This window comes from Coregonus lavaretus (assembly GCF_964263955.1).
Source record: "Coregonus lavaretus genome assembly, chromosome: 22".
Taxonomy (NCBI): domain Eukaryota; kingdom Metazoa; phylum Chordata; class Actinopteri; order Salmoniformes; family Salmonidae; genus Coregonus; species Coregonus lavaretus.
This window is the reverse complement of record NC_140009.1, coordinates 14,380,403-14,399,271: the sequence shown is the minus strand read 5'-3', so window position 1 is coordinate 14,399,271 and position 18,869 is coordinate 14,380,403. Positions and strand designations below refer to the sequence as shown.

At 46.7% G+C, this 18,869-nt stretch overlaps 1 protein-coding gene across 1 annotated transcript in view; it reads right to left on the bottom strand.

Moving 5' to 3' along the window:
* Nucleotides 1–18,869, bottom strand: part of LOC311149528 (plexin-D1-like) — a gene marked incomplete at its 5' end in the record, with an annotated part of 99,225 nt that overhangs the window by 79,262 nt on the left and 1,094 nt on the right. The window contains 3 exons of the mRNA XM_084186709.1: nucleotides 4,917–5,025; nucleotides 5,136–5,313; nucleotides 6,102–6,231. Of these exons, the coding sequence (XP_084042835.1) occupies nucleotides 4,917–5,025; nucleotides 5,136–5,313; nucleotides 6,102–6,231 (417 nt within the window). The remainder of the gene's footprint in view (nucleotides 1–4,916; nucleotides 5,026–5,135; nucleotides 5,314–6,101; nucleotides 6,232–18,869) is intronic.

Here is an 18,869-nt window from a genome sequence, read left to right as displayed (position 1 = left end):
GACCTAACTCACTCTATTAAATTAATCAAAACAGGAACATTTTACATTTGGTTAGAAATTCAAAAGGAAATTATCTCAACTGAGAAAAATGTCCTCCTGTGTGCTACCTATATCCCCCCACTAGAATCCCCATACTTTAATGAAGACAGTTTCTCCATCCTGGAGGGGGAAATCAATCATTTCCAGACCCAGGGACATGTACTAGTCTGTGGCGACCTAAATGCCAGAACTGGACAAGAACCTGACACCCTCAGCACACAGGGGGACAAACACCTACCTGGAGGTGACAGCATTCCCTCCCCCATATGCCCCCCTAGGCACAACTACGACAACATAACCAACAAAAACGGGTCACGACTCCTGCAGCTCTGTCGCACACTGGGTATGTACATAGTCAATGGTAGGCTTCGAGGGGACTCCTATGGTAGGTACACCTATAGCTCATCTCTTGGCAGTAGTACTGTAGACTACTTTATCACTGACCTCAACCCAGAGACTCTCAGAGCGTTCACAGTCAGCCCACTGACACCCCTATCAGACCACAGCAAAATCACAGTCTACTTGAACAGAGCAATACTCAATCATGAGGCATCAAAGCCAAAGGAACTGAATAATATTAAGAAATGCTATAGATGGAAGGAAAGTAGTGTTGAAACCTACCAAAAAACAATTAGGAAACAACAAATTCAATCCATTCTAGACAATTTCCTGGACAAAACGTTCCACTGTAATAGTGAAGGTGTAAACTTGGCAGTAGAAAACCTAAACAGTATATTTGACCTCTCAGCTTCCCTATCAAATCTAAAAATCTCTAACAGAAAACCAAAGAAAAGTAATAACAGTGATAAATGGTTTGATGAAGAATGCAAAAACCTAAGAAAGAAATTGAGAAACCTATCCAACCAAAAACATAGAGACCCAGAAAACCTGAGCCTACGCCTTCACTATGGTGAATCACTAAAAAAATACAGAAATACACTACGGAAAAAGAAGGAACAGCATGTCAGAAATCAGCCCAATGTAATTGAAGAATCCATAGACTCTAACCACTTCTGGGAAAATTGGAAAACACTAAACAAACAACAACACGAAGAGCTAACTATCCAAAACGGAGATGTATGGGTAAACCACTTCTCCAATCTTTTTGGCCCTATAACAGAGAACAAACAGCAAAAAAATATACATGATCAAATGCAAATCTTAGAATCAACTATTAAAGACTACCAGAACCCACTGGATTCTCCAATTACATTGAATGAACTACAGGACAAAATACAAACCCTACAACCCAAAAAGTCCTGTGGTGTTGATGGTATCCTCAATGAAATGATAAAATATACAGACCACAAATTTCAATTAGCTATACTTAAACTCTTTAACATCATCCTTAGCTCTGGCATCTTCCCCAATATTTGGAACCAAGGACTGATCACCCCAATCCACAAAAGTGGAGACAAATTTGACCCCAATAACTACCGTGGGATATGCGTCAACAGCAACCTTGGGAAAATCCACTGCATTATCATTAACAGCAGACTAGTTCATTTCCTCAGTGAAAACAATGTACTGAGCAAATGTCAAATTGGCTTTTTACCAAATTACCGTACGACAGACCACGTATTCACCCTGCACACCCTAATTGACAAACAAACAAACCAAAACAAAGGCAAAGTCTTCTCATGCTTTGTTGATTTCAAAAAAGCTTTTGACTCAATTTGGCATGAGGGTCTGCTATACAAATTGATGGAAAGTGGGGTTGGGGGAAAAATATACGACATTATAAAATCCATGTACACAAACAACAAGTGTGCGGTTAAAATTGGCAAAAAACACACACATTTCTTTCCACAGGGCCGTGGGGTGAGACAGGGATGCAGTTTAAGCCCCACCCTCTTCAACATATATATCAACGAATTGGCGAGGGCACTAGAACAGTCTGCAGCACCCGGCCTCACCCTACTAGAATCTGAAGTCAAATGTCTTCTGTTTGCTGATGATCTGGTACTTCTGTCACCAACCAAGGAGGGCCTACAGCAGCACCTAGATCTTCTGCACAGATTCTGTCAGACCTGGGCCCTGACAGTAAATCTCAGTAAGACAAAAATAATGGTGTTCCAAAAAAGGTCCAGTTGCCAGGACCACAAATACAAATTACATCTAGACACCATTGCCCTAGAGCACACAAAAAACTATACATACCTCGGCCTAAACATCAGCGCCACAGGTAACTTCCACAAAGCTGTGAACGATCTGAGAGACAAGGCAAGAAGGGCCTTCTATGCCATCAAAAGGAACATAAAATTTGACATACCAATTAGGATCTGGCTAAAAATACTTGAATCAGTTATAGAACCCATTGCCCTTTATGGTTCTGAGGTCTGGGGTCCGCTCACCAACCAATAATTCACAAAATGGGACAAACACCAAATTGAGACTCTGCATGCAGAATTCTGCAAAAACATCCTCCGTGTACAACGTAAAACACCAAATAATGCATGCAGAGCAGAATTAGGCCAATACCCGCTAATTATCAAAATCCAGAAAAGAGCCGTTAAATTCTATAACCACTTAAAAGGAAGCGATTCCCAAACCTTCCATAACAAAGCCATCACCTACAGAGAGATGAACTTGGAGAAGAGTCCCCTAAGTAAGCTTGTCCTGGGGCTCTGTTCACAAACACAAACAGACCCCACACAGCCCCAGGACAACAACAACTACAACAACAACACAATTAGACCCAACCAAATCATGAGAAAACAAAAAGAGAATTACTTGACACATTGGAAAGAACAAACAAAAAAACAGAGCAAACTAGAATGTTATTTGGCCCTAAACAGAGAGTACACAGTGGCAGAATACCTGACCACTGTGACTGACCCAAACTTAAGGAAAGCTTTGACTATGTACAGACTCAGTGAGCATAGCCTTGCTATTGAGAAAGGCCGCCGTAGGCAGACCTGGCTCTCAAGAGAAGACAGGCTATGTGCACACTGCCCACAAAATGAGGTGGAAACTGAGCTGCACTTCCTAACCTCCTGCCAAATGTATGACCATATTAGAGACACATATTTCCCTCAGATTACAGCGATCCACAAAGAATTCGAAAACAAACCCAATTTTGATAAACTCCCTTATCTACTGGGTGAAAAACCACAGTGTGCCATCACAGCTGCAAGATTTGTGACCTGTTGCCACAAGAAAAGGGCAACCAGTGAAGAACAAACACCATTGTAAATACAACCCATATTTATGTTTATTTATTTTCCCATTTGTACTTTAACTATTTGCACATTGTTACAACACTGTATATATACATAATATGACATTTGAAATGTCTTTATTCTTTTGAAACTTCTGAGTGTAATGTTTACTGTTAATATTTATTGTTTATTTCACTTTTGTTTACTATCTACTTCACTTGCTTTGGCAATGTTAACACACGTTTCCCATGCCAATAAAGCCCTTAAATTGAAATTGAAATTGAATTGAGAGAAAGACAGAGGGGGGGTCAGGTCAGGGTGTTGTGCTACCGGGGCGTTTGGTCTGAGAGGAATGCTCCCGTCTGGTTGTCCATTAGCGCCTCACCTAGAAACAACATCGACCCGGCTGTGAGAGAGCACTCTCAACACACACACACACACACACCATTCTGGATACAAACACACACAGTACCATTTCAACACAGACGAGGGAACGAGGCCTCAGTCCAAATGCAGAATAAAATAAGCCCATATCCGGTTACAGGGCGATGGTGAAATTCTAGTGGACACAGAGAGCCTCTCTCAGTCATTCTGGAGTTATTAAGAGAGAGAACAGCTTGAAGTGATTAAACGTGGATAGAGTCTAATCTAATCTGCGGTCTTCATTTAGCAGACCTGTGCTCTTCACCTGAGAATGGCATTTAGGTCATTCTCACCTTCAGCAATACTTCACACTATCAGACCCCCCCTGAGGAACTCAGAGGTATGATGAACACACACACACACATATTCACCTACTTACATACACATGTATACACACGCGCACACACACACACACAAGTGGGCCAAATGAACAAACACTAACAGTTTGCCTCTGAATGCACACACATATACACAGTTATTTATACGTACACACAAACTGTACATTAAACTCAAGTGTATGACTACTTTCACACCTCCAAAGCGACCTGATAAGTGTGCAAGAGGGACACACTCAAACAGTTAACAGATCTGAGCACCATTTACACACACACGCACACACACACATACACACACAAACACACACACACTGATCCAGAGATCTGCTCATGAGATAACATAGTCAAATACGCAAATAGGAAACCAGCTAGCTGTCCTCCAGAACAGAGAAGCCTCTCTCTCTCTCTCTCTCTCTCTCTCTCACTCTCTCTCTCTCTCTCTCTCTCTCTCTCTCTTGTCTCTGTGGTCAGTCATGCTGCCTATGGACATACAGAAAATACAGACCACAGCCTCCACAGGAAAAAGCCAAACAACAACATACAGTACAAGAATAATATAAACAATACAGCTCCCCTCAGTGATGCCGATACTGGTTTCTATAGCTCTGCCGCCCCTTCTGTTTGGCGCTCCATGTGCGGTGAGAACGCCATTGAGACTACAGATGACATTTGGCCAACATTTGAGTGATGCTAGGGACTTGGCAGAGAACTCTGCTCAAGGACGGGGCTGTCTGCGTGCCTCAAATCTCACACTTATGATCTAGCTATTTCGGCTTCATTTGAGTGAGATTTGTCTTGGTGGATACGGGGTAAACAGAGACAGTGCTGATTGGACGTGTGTGTGTGTGTGTGTGTCTTGTAACTTGGTTTAATTTGGAAATGTTAGTGGTTAACACTATGAGATGGTGGACCAAGTCTAAAAAAAACCCTGGATGACTCATAGATTTGAAACACTCACGCAGTCTTGGGGTGTATCGCTCCTGTCCTCTTGCAATCATAGATGAGGAAGGTCCCGGAAACCACAGACGTGCCATTCACCTTAATCGCCACAGGAACCGTCAGGTGATCTGTCACAACAACATATAACATGGAGACATATCTCGGCATATCTCAGGATCAGGGGTGATGTCACTGGATTAAATCCAACTAGTGATCTACCAGTACATGTAACACTTACCTCTGCCAGGGGGGATGTGGGGGTACCTCTCCCGGGGCAGGAGGGGGCAGGTCTGAATCTGGGCGGAGCCATAATCCAGGTGCACAGTGGCTACCGTGGCAACACCCAATCCGTAGTCACACTCTACCCGGGAACCAACCAGATCAGGGACACTGCCGTTTATCAGAATTCCCACATCCTGGTGGAGAGAAGGATGGGTGAGGGGGATGGAGGGAGAGAGATTGAGAAAACGTTGTCTCCAAAAGACAGATGGCACAATAAACTTGCATCCAAATATACTCTTATGTGAGAAGAGGAACAACACAATGTCATATAACAGCACTTCATTGCCCGTCAATCTCACTGATCTAATTTCAATATGTGCGAGAAAAACAAAGGGGGAAGAAGAGGGGAGAGGTGGAAGAGGGGGAGAAGGGGGAAGAGGTGGAAGAGGGAGAAGAGGTGGAAGAGGGGGAGAAGGGGGAAGAGGGGAAGAGGGGGAAGAGGGGAAGAGGGGGAAGAGGTGAAAGAGAGGGAGAGGAAGATGACATAGCTGTAGATACAGTAGTTGGAGAGGCCAGTGACATTATGGTAACATGCTACACTGAACTGCACTCTATTGTCTTTGGAATTGATCACTTCCTGGCTGTGGCCCTGACTTCCTCTTTCCTGCCTGCTGCTTCCTGTTTGGGGAGACGGCAGTGGGCCCAGCTCTTGTGGCCCTGAGTGTTGACTGGGGATTGGACAGCTGCTGAACCTATCACAGCCAACCTGACCTACACACCCAACACAGTGCTGTGTCTGAACCTGATAATGTACCTAGTGTACATACAACTGAGAAGGATTATAACTTCACAACTCAATACTATAATAATAATAATATTATGATAATGACTTGAAACTTCACAATATTTGCTAAAGTATCTGTCTGAACTGATAAACTTACTGATGACGTAGGAAAAACTGTTATTATGTAACGTCTGGTACCTTGATGTCAGCGGAAAGGCTGATCTCTTGGGGGGTGAGGGTCATAGAGGGGCACTGCTGGGGACCCTCGCCTATTCCAATCCAGGAGCGCGCCAGCAACCCCCAGGAACACTCCCTCTGGATGGAACACCTGCACACAGGGCATATAGTGAGTACATGGGTACATGGGAGAGTGAGTACATGGGTAAAGAAGTATAAATTGAAGCCAACTTCTCTAGTCATTTATGTTTATAATCTCCCTATGGGAAGACATAGATAGTGAGATATCATATAGTGAAAGCTATTCATAGCCAGACTACTGTCTAGCAGTGCTTCTCAAAGGAGCTCCTCTATGGACCTCATAACAATAAAGCTCCACATTGCAAACATTGTTTACTCAGTTTTTCCACTTCATCTGCTCTCCAGTCAGTGTTCTGGTCTGTTGCCCACATATTTGAGTATACGACTCATCATCTCATTGTGTCACATGACAGTTCTGGACTGTCAGTCAGTTCAGCACACACAACACACTGTTTGACTCAGTGTCACACATGTTCCCATGACACCCTGCCCCTCCGGCACCCAGATCAGGGGCCAGTTAATCTAATTAAGAAGCTACCAGGCCAAGTCTTTATTTATTCGTGTGTGTGTGTGTGTGTGTGTGTGTGTGTGTGTACCTCTGTGTCTATTTGTGAATACATACAGTGCCAGTCAAAAGTTTGGACACACCTACTAATTCCAGGGTTTGTCTTTATTTTTACTATTTTCTACAATGTAGAATAATAGTGAAGACATCAAAACTATGAAATAACACATATGAAATCATGTAGTAACCAAAAAAGTGTTAAACAAATCAAAATATATTTTATATTTGAGATTCTTCAAAGTAGCCACCCTTTGCCTTGAGGACAGCTTTGCACACTCTTGGCATTCTCTCAACCAGCTTCATGAGGTAGTCACCTGGAATGCATTTCAATTAACAGGTGTGCCTTGTTAAAAGTTAATTTGTGAAATTTCTTTCCTTCTTAATGCGTTTGAGCCAATCAGTTGTGTTGTGACAAGGTAGGTGTGGTATACAGAAGATAGCCCTATTTGGTAAAAAACCAAGTCCATATTATGGCAGGAACAGCTCAAATAAGCAAAAAGAAACCACAGTCCATCATTACTTTAAGACATGAAGGTCAGTCAATCCGGAACATTTCAAGAACTTTGAATGTTTCTTCAAGTGCAGTCGCAAAAACCATCAAGCACTATGATGAAACTGGCTCTCATGAGGACCGCCACAGGAAAGGAAGACCCAGAGTTACCTCTGCTGCAGAGGATAAGTTCCTTAGAGTTAACTGCACCTCAGATTGCAGCCCAAATAAATGCTTCACAGAGTTCAGCTAACAGACACATCTCAACATCAACTGTTCAGAGGAGACTGCGTGAATCAGTCCTTCATGGTCAAATTGCTGCAAAGAGACCACTACTAAAGGACACCAATAAGAAGAAGAAACTTGCTCGGGCCAAGAAACACGAGCAATGGACATTAGATCAGTGGAAATTTGTCGTTTGGTCTGATGAGTCCAAATGTGAGATTTTTGGTTCCAACCACCATGTCTTTGTGAGACGCAGAGTAGGTGAACGGATGATCTCAGCATGTGTGGTTCCCACCGTGAAGCATGGAGGAGGTGTGATGGTGTGGGGGTGCTTTGCTGGTGACACTGTCAGTGATTTATTTAGAATTCTAGGCACACTTAACCAGCATGGCTACCACAGCATTCTGCAGCAACATGCCATCCCATCTGGTTTGCGCTTAGTTGGACTATAATTTGTTTTTCAACAGGACAATGACCCAAAAACACACCTTCAGGCTGTGTCAGGGCTATTTGACCAAGGAGAGTGATGGAGTGCTGCATCAGATGACCTGCCCTCTACAATCACCTGACCTCAACCCAATTGAGATGGTTTGGGATGAGTTGGACCGCAGAGTGAAGGAAAAGCACCCAACAAGTGCTCAGCATATGTGGGAACTCCTTCAAGACTGTTGGAAAAGCATTCCTCATGAAGCTGGTTGAGAGAATGCCAAGAGTGTGCAAAGCTGTCATCAAGGCAAAGGGTGGCTACCTTGAAGAATCTCAAATATAAAATATGTTTTGATTTGTTTAACACTTTTTGGGTTACTACATGATTCCGTATGTGTTATTTCATAGTTTTGATGTCTTCACTATTATTCTACAATGTAGAAAATAGTAAAAAATTAAGAAAAACCGTGAATGAGTAGGTGTGTCCAAACCTTTGACTGGTACTGTATGCATGAGAGACGGACTGTGAGAAAGTGGGAGCGATCAGGCAGGGTAGGCTCATATTATGACTACTGTTTGACAAATTAAGAGCACAGCTAGTACTCCTGCAGTGCATAATAGAATAGAGCAAGAACACAACAACCTTAAAGTATAGATAAAGTCGACTAGAGCAACCACAGTCAGTAGAACAGCAGTTTGAAGTGATAATCACCATGTAATGACTTTAGCGCCCATACTTTCCTTTGACACTTTAACAAGTCTGTTCTAAAATCGGTGTGCGAGAATGAGGGATTGAGCGGATGTATGCATGTAAATGTGCTTGTTTTTGTGTATGTTTGCATGTGTGCGTGTGTTTCGCTGCATGCATGAGTGAATGTCCAGATTTCAGTCCTACTGGCGCTGAGGGACCAGGATGGGCCATGAGGTCAACAGCTCTTCTAAGAATAGAATAGAATGTCTATGCAATCCCACATAAAACCCCTTACACCCACACACACCCACACACAAAGAAGCACATTTAAATGCATACACACATCTGCTCGCTCGCTCACGCACACCTATTATACACACACGCGTGTGTATGTACACTGACAAGCTATGACGCTGACCAGGAAACTCAGACAGTAACTAAGTGACCAGTGAGTCGTTCCTCTCTGTCTAACCCAGTGAGGCATCAGAATGGACTTTTCTTACTCCCCTTCCTTCACTCCTGGGGCTGCTCAGGAAAAGTCTGCTATATTTTACTGTTTTGAAATTGATTCTAAAATCCATTCACACCTTATCTGGCAACTCTAACACACTCATATACTGATACATAAACAACTCCCTCTCTCAAACACACACACAAACACACACAGACACACACACACTAGCAGCAGTATTTGTCACGGATTCTGCCGAGGCTGCTCCTCCTCCTTGCTCGGGCAGGCTTCGGCGTTCGTCGTCCCCGGAGTACTAGCTACTGCCGTTCGATGTTATCGGTGTTTGTTTAGTTTTGTCTGTATTGTTTACACCTGTTCGTCATTATGTTAATTGTTTCCCTTATAATTACCCCTGTCTCTCATCTGTACTTTGTGTGTGATTGTTTTCCCCTTCACGGTTGTCTATTTTGTGAGCGGGTTATTTCCTCCCTGCGTGGAGTTATTTTCTGTGTCCTTTTGGATCCTTTTCGTATTAAAAGTACGTATCCGAGAGTTCTGTGTCCTGCGCCTGACTTCGTTTACCGAATCTCACAGACAGTCGTGACAGAATCACACACCTTACCATGGAGTCAGCAGGAGCGACGGCACCGACTGGATCACTCGAGGAGCGCGTCCTACAACAGGCAGCGATGCTCCAAAATCTTGGTGCCGCTATGGATAACGTTATGAACACTTTGGGACGATGGGAGAGAGGAGGTTTGCCCACACCTCCTCCAACGATACCACCACCATCGGCTACTCCTAGCGTCTCACATCCGGAGTCCAGTGGGATTCGGCTCTCGCTCCCGAGGGCTTATGATGGCACCGCAGCCGGGTGTCAGGGTTTCCTTCTCCAGGTGGAACTTTACCTGGCAACCATTCACCTGGCACCCTCGGGATACGAGAGCGTGTCCGCCCTCATCTCCTGTCTGTCCGGCAAGGCACTAGAGTGGGCCAACGCCGAGTGGGGAGGGATAGACGCCGCTACTGTGAACTATGCAGAGTTCACCCGCCGCTTCAGGGCAGTGTTCGATCATCCCCCGGAGGGGAAGGCGGCGGGTGAGCGTCTATTCCACCTCAGACAGGGGAGGAGGAGCGCGCAAGAATTCTCACTGGACTTCCGGACTCTGGCTGCCAATTCTGGATGGAATGAGAGGGCCCTCATCGACCACTACAGATGCAGCCTGAGGGAGGACGTTCGTCGAGAGCTGGCCTGCAGGGACACCAACCTAAGCTTCGATCAGCTGGTGGACATGTCGATTCGCTTGGATACCCTGTTGGCTACCCGCGGACGTCCAGCGCTGGGGCCGTCCATTCCATCCCCCAGCACCTCCGAGCCGAGCCCTATGGAGCTCGGGGGTGCTGGTAGTAGGGAGGCCAGGAAGGAGGCTGTCCCCTGCACCAACTGTGGCTGCCGAGGACACACGGCGGTTCGGTGCTAGGGAGGGTCTCCTCGGATTCGAGGCAGCAGGCAGCGCACCGATGAGTCATTCCCGGTGAGTAAGGTCCCAACTCACCCAGAGCTCTCTGCTGTTCATATGTGTATCCAAGTGATGTTTCCAGAAGTTTCTTCTTACTCCCAGCATAAGGCGCTAGTCGATTCATGCGCAGCTGGGAATTTTATCGATCGCCATTTCTCATATAAGTTAGGGATCCCTATATTACCAGTCGATGTGCCCTTCCCTATCCATGCCCTAGATAGCCGGCCTTTGGGGTCGGGATTGATTAGGGAGGTCACAGCGCCACTGAAGATGAAAACGCAGAAGGGTCATGAGGAGACTATACAGTTGTATTTAATTGACTCTCCTGCGTTTCCAGTGGTGTTGGGACTTCCCTGGTTAATATCTCATGACCCCAACATTTCATGGCAACAGAGGGCTCTCAAGGGATGGTCTGATCAGTGTGTGGGGCGGTGTGTAGGTGTTTCCGTAGGGGCAACGACGGTGGAGAGTCCGAACCAAATGCCCACAATGCACATTCCTCCTGAGTATGCTGATTTGGCAAGCGCCTTCTGTAAGAAGAAGGCGACTCAATTACCACCTCATCGACAGGGGGATTGTGCGATAGACCTCCAGGTTGGCGCGGCGCTCCCTCGCAGCCATGTGTATCCTCTGTCTCAGGAGGAGACGGCTGCTATGGAGACATACATCGCCGAATCCTTGAGACAGGGATACATACGGCCTTCCACTTCTCCTGCGTCCTCAAGTTTCTTTTTTGTGAAGAAGAAGGATGGGGGTTTACGCCCGTGTATTGATTACCGTGGTCTCAATCAGATCACTATTAAATACAGCTATCCTCTCCCTCTGATTGCTAGTATGACGGAGTCATTACACGGGGCGCGCTTCTTCACAAAATTGGATCTCAGGAGCGCTTACAACCTGGTGCGCATTCAGGAGGGAGATGAGTGGAAAACAGCCTTCAGTACCACCTCGGGTCACTATGAGTACCTCGTCATGCCATACGGTCTAATGAATGCTCCTTCAGTCTTCCAATCATTTGTAGACGAGATTTTCCGGGATTTGCATGGACAGGGGGTAGTGGTGTATATTGATGACATTCTGATATACTCCGCTACACGTACCGAGCATGTGTCCCTGGTATGTCGGGTGCTGGGTAGACTGTTGGAGCATGATCTGTATGTGAAGGCAGAGAAATGTCTGTTTTTCCAGGAGTCCATCTCCTTCCTGGGACACCGGTTGTCTGCGTCAGGGGTGGAGATGGAGATGGAGATTGACTGCGTTTCAGCCGTGCGTAATTGGCAGAGTCCAACTACAGTAAAGGAGGTGCAGCGGTTTTTGGGTTTTGCCAATTACTACCGGAGGTTTATCCGGGGTTTTGGACAGGTAGCGGCTCCCATTACCTCCCTGCTAAAGGGGTGCCCGGTGCGTTTGCAGTGGTCGGCTGAGGCGGACAGGGCGTTTAGTCATTTGAAGGACCTGTTCACCTCAGCTCCGGTGCTGGCACATCCGGATCCCTCTTTGGCGTTCCAAGTCGAGGTGGATGTGTCCGAGGCGGGGATCGGTGCTATACTGTCTCAGCGCTCGGGCACATCTCCAAAACTCCGCCCCTGTGCTTTCTATTCTAAGAAGCTCAGTCCGGTGGAGCGCAATTATGACGTGGGGGACAGGGAGCTGCTAGCTGTGGTACAGGCCCTGAAGGTGTGGAGACATTGGCTTGAGGGGGCTAACCACCCTTTTCTCATTCTGACTGACCATCGTAACCTGGAGTACATCCGGGCAGCGAAGAGACTGAACCCTCGTCAGGCTAGGTGGGCCATGTTTCTGGCCCGGTTTGTCTTTAAGATCACGTATATCCCCGGGTCACAGAACGTTAAGGCAGACGCCCTGTCCCGACGATATGACACAGAGGAGAGGTCCATTGAGCCCACTCCCATACTACCGGAGTCTTGTCTCGTGGCACCGGTGGCTTGGGAGGTCGACACGGAAATCGAGCGGGCGTTACGTACCGACCCTTCTCCCCCAGAGGGACGGAGGTACGTGCCGCTCGAGGTCCGTGACCGACTGATTTATTGGGCTCACACGTCACCCTCCTCTGGTCATCCTGGTATTGGTCGGACGGTGCACTGTCTTAGTGGGAAGTACTGGTGGCCCACCTTAGCTAAGGACGTGAGAGTTTACGTTTCTTCCTGCTCGGTGTGCGCCCAGTGTAAGGCGCTTAGACACCTGCCCAGGGGGAAGTTACAACCTCTCCCCGTTCCACAACAGCCGTGGTCTCACCTGTCGGTGGATTTTGTCACGGACTTTCCCCCCTCCCAGGGGAATACCACGATCTTGGTCGTTGTGGATCGGTTTTCTAAGGCCTGCCGTCTCATCCCTATGCCAGGTCTTCCTACAGCCCTACAAACGGCCGAAGCCCTGTTTACTCACGTTTTCCGGCACTACGGGGTGCCTGAGGATATAGTGTCTGATCGGGGTCCCCAGTTCACCTCTAGAGTGTGGAGGGCGTTTATGGAACGTTTGGGGGTCTCGATCAGCCTTACCTCGGGTTTTCACCCTGAGAGTAATGGGCAGGTGGAGAGAGTAAACCAAGATGTGGGTAGGTTTCTGAGGTCCTACTGCCAGGACCGGCAGGAGGAGTGGTCGGGGTATATTCCCTGGGCAGAGATAGCCCAAAACTCACTCCGCCACTCCTCCACTAATCTCACTCCTTTCCAGTGTGTGTTGGGCTATCAGCCGGTTCTGGCACCCTGGCATCAGAGCCAGATCGAGGCTCCTGCGGTGGATGAATGGTTTCGGCGCTCGGAGGAGACATGGAACGCTGCACACGTCCATCTGCAGCGGGCCATCAGACGGCAAAAGGCGAGCGCCGATCGCCACCGCAGTGAGGGTCCGGTTTATGCACCGGGAGATCGGGTCTGGCTCTCGACCAGAAACCTGCCCCTTCACCTGCCCTGCCGGAAGCAGGGCCGGCGGGTTGTGGGGCCATTTAAAGTCCTGAGGAGATTGAACGAGGTATGTTATAGGTTACAGCTGCCTGTTAATTATCGCATTAACCCCTCGTTCCATGTGTCTCTCCTCAGGCCGGTGGTAGCTGGTCCACTCCAGGAGAATGAGGTACGAGAGGCCCCTCCGCCCCCACTAGACATCGAAGGGGCTCCGGCGTACTCAGTCCGTTCTTTCGTGGATTCGAGGCGTCGGATGGGGGGTCTGCAGTATCTCGTGGAGTGGGAGGGGTACGGTCCGGAGGAACGGTGCTGGGTCCCTAGGAGGGACATCCTAGATCCCTCCCTGTTGACAGAGTTCCACCGGAGTCACCCAACTCGCCCTGCTCCGCGTCCTCCTGGCCGTCCCCGAGGCCGGGGTCGGCGCACGGCTGGAGCCGCGCGTCAAGGGGGGGGTACTGTCACGGATTCTGCCGAGGCTGCTCCTTCTCCTTGCTCGGGCAGGCTTCGGCGTTCGTCGTCCCCGGAGTACTAGCTACTGCCGTTCGATGTTATCGGTGTTTGTTTAGTTTTGTCTGTATTGTTTACACCTGTTCGTCATTATGTTAATTGTTTCCCTTATAATTACCCCTGTCTCTCATCTGTACTTTGTGTGTGATTGTTTTCCCCTTCACGGTTGTCTATTTTGTGAGCGGGTTATTTCCTCCCTGCGTGGAGTTATTTTCTGTGTCCTTTTGGATCCTTTTCGTATTAAAAGTACGTATCCGAGAGTTCTGTGTCCTGCGCCTGACTTCGGTTACCGCATCTCACAGACAGTCGTGACAGTATTACTCATCACCTGTCAACAACTTTGCTAAAGCATGCAGGTTTTAAATGGTAACACACAGCTCCTTAAGATAAACAGAGTTAACAAAGCAGCTAAAATATGAGCTGAGAGGAGAAGCTCATTCCTCACCAAATACGTCTGGGAGGTGATAAGGAAGATAATTCTGATAAGAAAAACGTTAAACATCTTAAAACATAGATCTGTCTCACACCCACACATAGACAGATATACAGAGAGACCCACACACAGACAGATATACAGAGAGACCCACACACAGACAGATATACAGAGAGACCCACACACCGACAGACAGATACAGACACACACAGAGACAGACAGATACAGACACAATCACAGACAGACAGCTTTGAACACACTCACAGACAACACACCCTAAAAACAAGAAATATACTGTCATATACACAGATACAGACACTAAGACACACGTGCACACATGCATTTAAACACACTCACAGAGACACACAGGAGACAAAAAACAACTCACAGTGCATTCGGAAAGTATTCAGACCCCTTGACATTTTTCACATTTTGTTACGTTACATCCTTATTCTAAAATTGATTAAATAGTTTTTTCCCACATCAATCTACACACAATACCCCATAATGACAAAGCAAAAACGTTTTTTATAAATTTTTAGCAAATGTATTTAAAATAAAAAACTGAAATATCACATTTACATAAGTATTCAGACCCTTTACTCAGTACTTTGTTGAAGCACCTTTAACAGCGATTACAGCCTTCCTGGTTCTGACGCTACAAGCTTGGCACACCTGTATTTGGAGAGTTTCTCCCATTCTTCTCTGCAGATCGTCTCAAGCTCTGTAAGGTTGGATCGGGAGCGTCGCTGCACAACTATTTTCAGGTCTCTCCAGAGATGTTCGATTGGGTTCAAGTCCGGGCTCTAGCTGGGCCACTCAAGGACATTCAGAAACTTGTCCCGAAGCCACTCCTGCGTTGTCTTGGCTGTGTGCTTAGGGTCATTGTCCTGTTGGAAGGTGAACTTTCGCCCCAGTCTGAGGTCCTGAGCACTCTGAAGCAGGTTTTCATCAAGGATCTCTCTGTACTTTGCTCCGTTCATCTTTCTCTCGATCCTGCCTAGTCGCTGAAAAACATCCCCACAGCATAATGCTGCCACCACCATGCTTCACCGTAGGGATGGTGCCAGGTTTCTTCCAGACGTGACTCTTGGCATTGAGGCCAAAGAGTTCAATCTTGTTTTTATCAGACCAGAGAATCTTGTTTCTCATGGTCTGAGAGTCTTTAGGTGCCTTTTGGCAAACTCCAAGCGGGCTGTCATGTGCCTTTTACTGAGGAGTGGCTTCCGTCTGGCCACTCGACCATAAAGGCCTGATTGGTGGAGTGCTGCAGAGATGGTTGTCCTTCTGTAAGGTTCTCCCATCTCCACAGAGGAACTCTGGAGCTCTGTCAAAGTGACCATCGGGTTCTTGGTCACCTCCCTGACCAAGGCCCTTCTCCCCCGATTGCTCAGTTTGGCCGGGCAGCCAGCTCTAGGAAGAGTCTTGGTGGTTCCAAACTTCTTCCATTTAAGAATGATGGAGGCCACTGTGTTCTTGGGGACATTCAATGCTGCAGAAATGTTTTGCTACCCTTCCCCAGATCTGTGCCTTGACACAATCCTGTCTCGGAGCTCTACGAACAATTCCTTCGACCTCATGGTGTGGTTTTTGCTCTGACATGCACTGTCAACTGTGGGACCTTATATAGATAGGCATGTGCCTTTCCAAATCATGTCCAATCATTTGAATTTACCACAGGTGAACTCCAATCAAGATGTAGAAACATCTCAAGGATGATCAATGGAAACAGGATGCACCTGAGCTCAATTTCGAGTCTCATAGCAAAGGGTCTGAATACTTATGTAAATAAGGTATTTCCGTTTTTTATTTTAAAAACAAAACACAACACTCACAGAGACACAGAGACAAAACACAACACTCAGGAGACAAAACACAACACTCACAGAGACACACAGGAGACAGAAATAACACTCACAGAGACAAACAGGAGACAAAACACAACACTCACAGAGACACACAGGAGACAAAACACAACACTCACAGAGACTCACAGTAGACAAAACACAACACTCACAGAGACACACAGGAGACAAAAAACAACACTCACAGAGACACACAGGAGACAGAAATAACACTCACAGAGACAAACAGGAGACAAAAAACAACACTCACAGAGACACAGAGACAAAACACAACACTCAGGAGACAAAACACAACACTCACAGAGACCCACAGGAGACAGAAAATAACACTCACAGAGACACACAGGAGACAAAACACAAAACTCACAGAGACACACAGGAGACAAAAATCACTCACAGAGACACACAGGAGACAAAACACAACACTCACAGAGACACACAGGAGACAAAAAACACTCACAGAGACACACAGGAGACAAAACACAAAACTCACAGAGACACACAGGAGACAAAAAACACTCACAGAGACACACAGGAGACAAAACACAACATTCACAAAGACACACAGGAGACAAAACACAACACTCACAGAGACACACAGGAGACAAAACATATACACTGACAGAGACACACAGGAGACAAAACACAACACTCACAGAGACACACAGGAGACAAAACACAACACTCACAGAGACACAGAGGAGACAAAACACACACACTGGCAGGCAGAATAACACACATGCCTTCTATAACACACACACATACAGAGAGAAAGCCACATGATACAAAGGCATAGAGACACAGTCCTGACACACGCAAACACACACACACACACACACACACACACACACACACACACACACACACAGACGGGCAGATTCTCCAATGATGAGATAATCCTCCAGCATCCATTATGTTTGAGTGTGTGTGTCAGAGAGGTGACAAAGAGGACCCATCCACCCCCAGACACCGACCCCTGATGCCCTGATAACAGCCCCCTTTGCTCAAGCCCTTTGCTCAAGCCCTGGGCTCCGGGCCCTACCACCAGTAGCAGCCCAGGGTGACCGCCCAAACATACCACCATACACATGCTGATGACATCAGTGCCCCGGACTCTCACACTAACAAAGACACAGACACAGACACAGACAGACACACACACATACACACAAAGAGCCACACAGAAAGGTGCACACACTCAGCCATACTCAAAGAGACACAGGCACACACATATACACGTGCATACACACACACACAAAGTCACACTGACATGCGCATAAATACACACTTCAACATTTTCTTCTCAAAGAAGACAGTGTGCGCTCTCCCTCCCACCACCATCATCACAATCAACACGCCTTTGTAGAGGTAGAGAGAGAGAGAGAGAGAGAGAGAGAGAGAGAGAGAGAGAGAGAGAGAGAGAGAGAGAGAGAGAGAGAGAGAGAGAGAGAGAGAGAGAGAGAGAGAGAGAAAGAGAGAGAGAGAAAGAGCGAGAGAGAGAAGAGAGAGAGAGAAAGAGCGAGAGAGAGAGAGAGAGAGAGAGAGAGAGAGAGAGAGAGAGAGAGAGAGAGAGAGAGAGAGAGAGAGGCATAACAGCCAGGGAAGAAAACAGAGACGAATGAGACAAACAAAGAGAGGAGAAGAGGAAGAGAGAAGGATGATCAGATTCAAAGACAGACATGAGAATGAGAGCATAGAAAGGGAGCAAATGAGACAAAAAGATAACAGTAACTAACAGTAACTAAATAAAAAAGGAATGACAGACAGGGAGAGAGGGATAAATAGAAGATAGATAAATAAAGAGAGGTGAGAGAGATGAGAGATGGACAGACAGTGTTAGAGTCTGTCTCTGTGCCTCTGTCTCTCTGCTCAGTCCTCAAATCTGTCCTCAGTCCTCAAACATTTATCTCTCTCTCTCTCTCTCTCTCTCTCTCTCTCTCTCTCTCTCTCTCTCTCTCTCTCTCTCTCTCTCTCTCTCTCTCTCTCTCTCTCTCTCTCCCTCCCTCCCTCCCTCCCTCCCTCCCTCCGTGCCCCCTGGCCATGTCAGCCCAGCACATAACTAACCCCCTTTCTCATCTGTTGATCTGCTTTTATCACCAAGCCATAACCAACATAGCATTTAGGCTTAAAGAAAGAGAGACAGGCAGACACAGAGAGAGAGAGAGAGAGCGAGAGAGAGAGAGAGAGAGAGAGAGAGAGAGAGAGAGAGAGAGAGAGAGAGAGAGAGAGAGAGAGAGAGAGAGAGAAAGAGACCCACATCCCTGACAGACCCACATTCATCATACTATACTCTCACTCCTTTCACAGCAATTACCATAAAACTTTACTCCAACACCACTTCTTACAGTAATTTTATAGTAAACTACACAGTCACTCCTCACTAAACTACCCACTCTTTTAACATTAATCATCAACTCTCTAACATGGTCCTTCTTTCAGGCACACAGGTTTTGGCTATTTTGGATGAAATTACCATGCAACTCCCAATATCACTCCTAACACTATCACTCTAAACTGTGGATTAATTGATTCATATATTGATTGATTGATATATTAACTCATTGATTGATTGATTGGTTTACACGGGTGGCCGCGGTGGCTCTTACAAAGG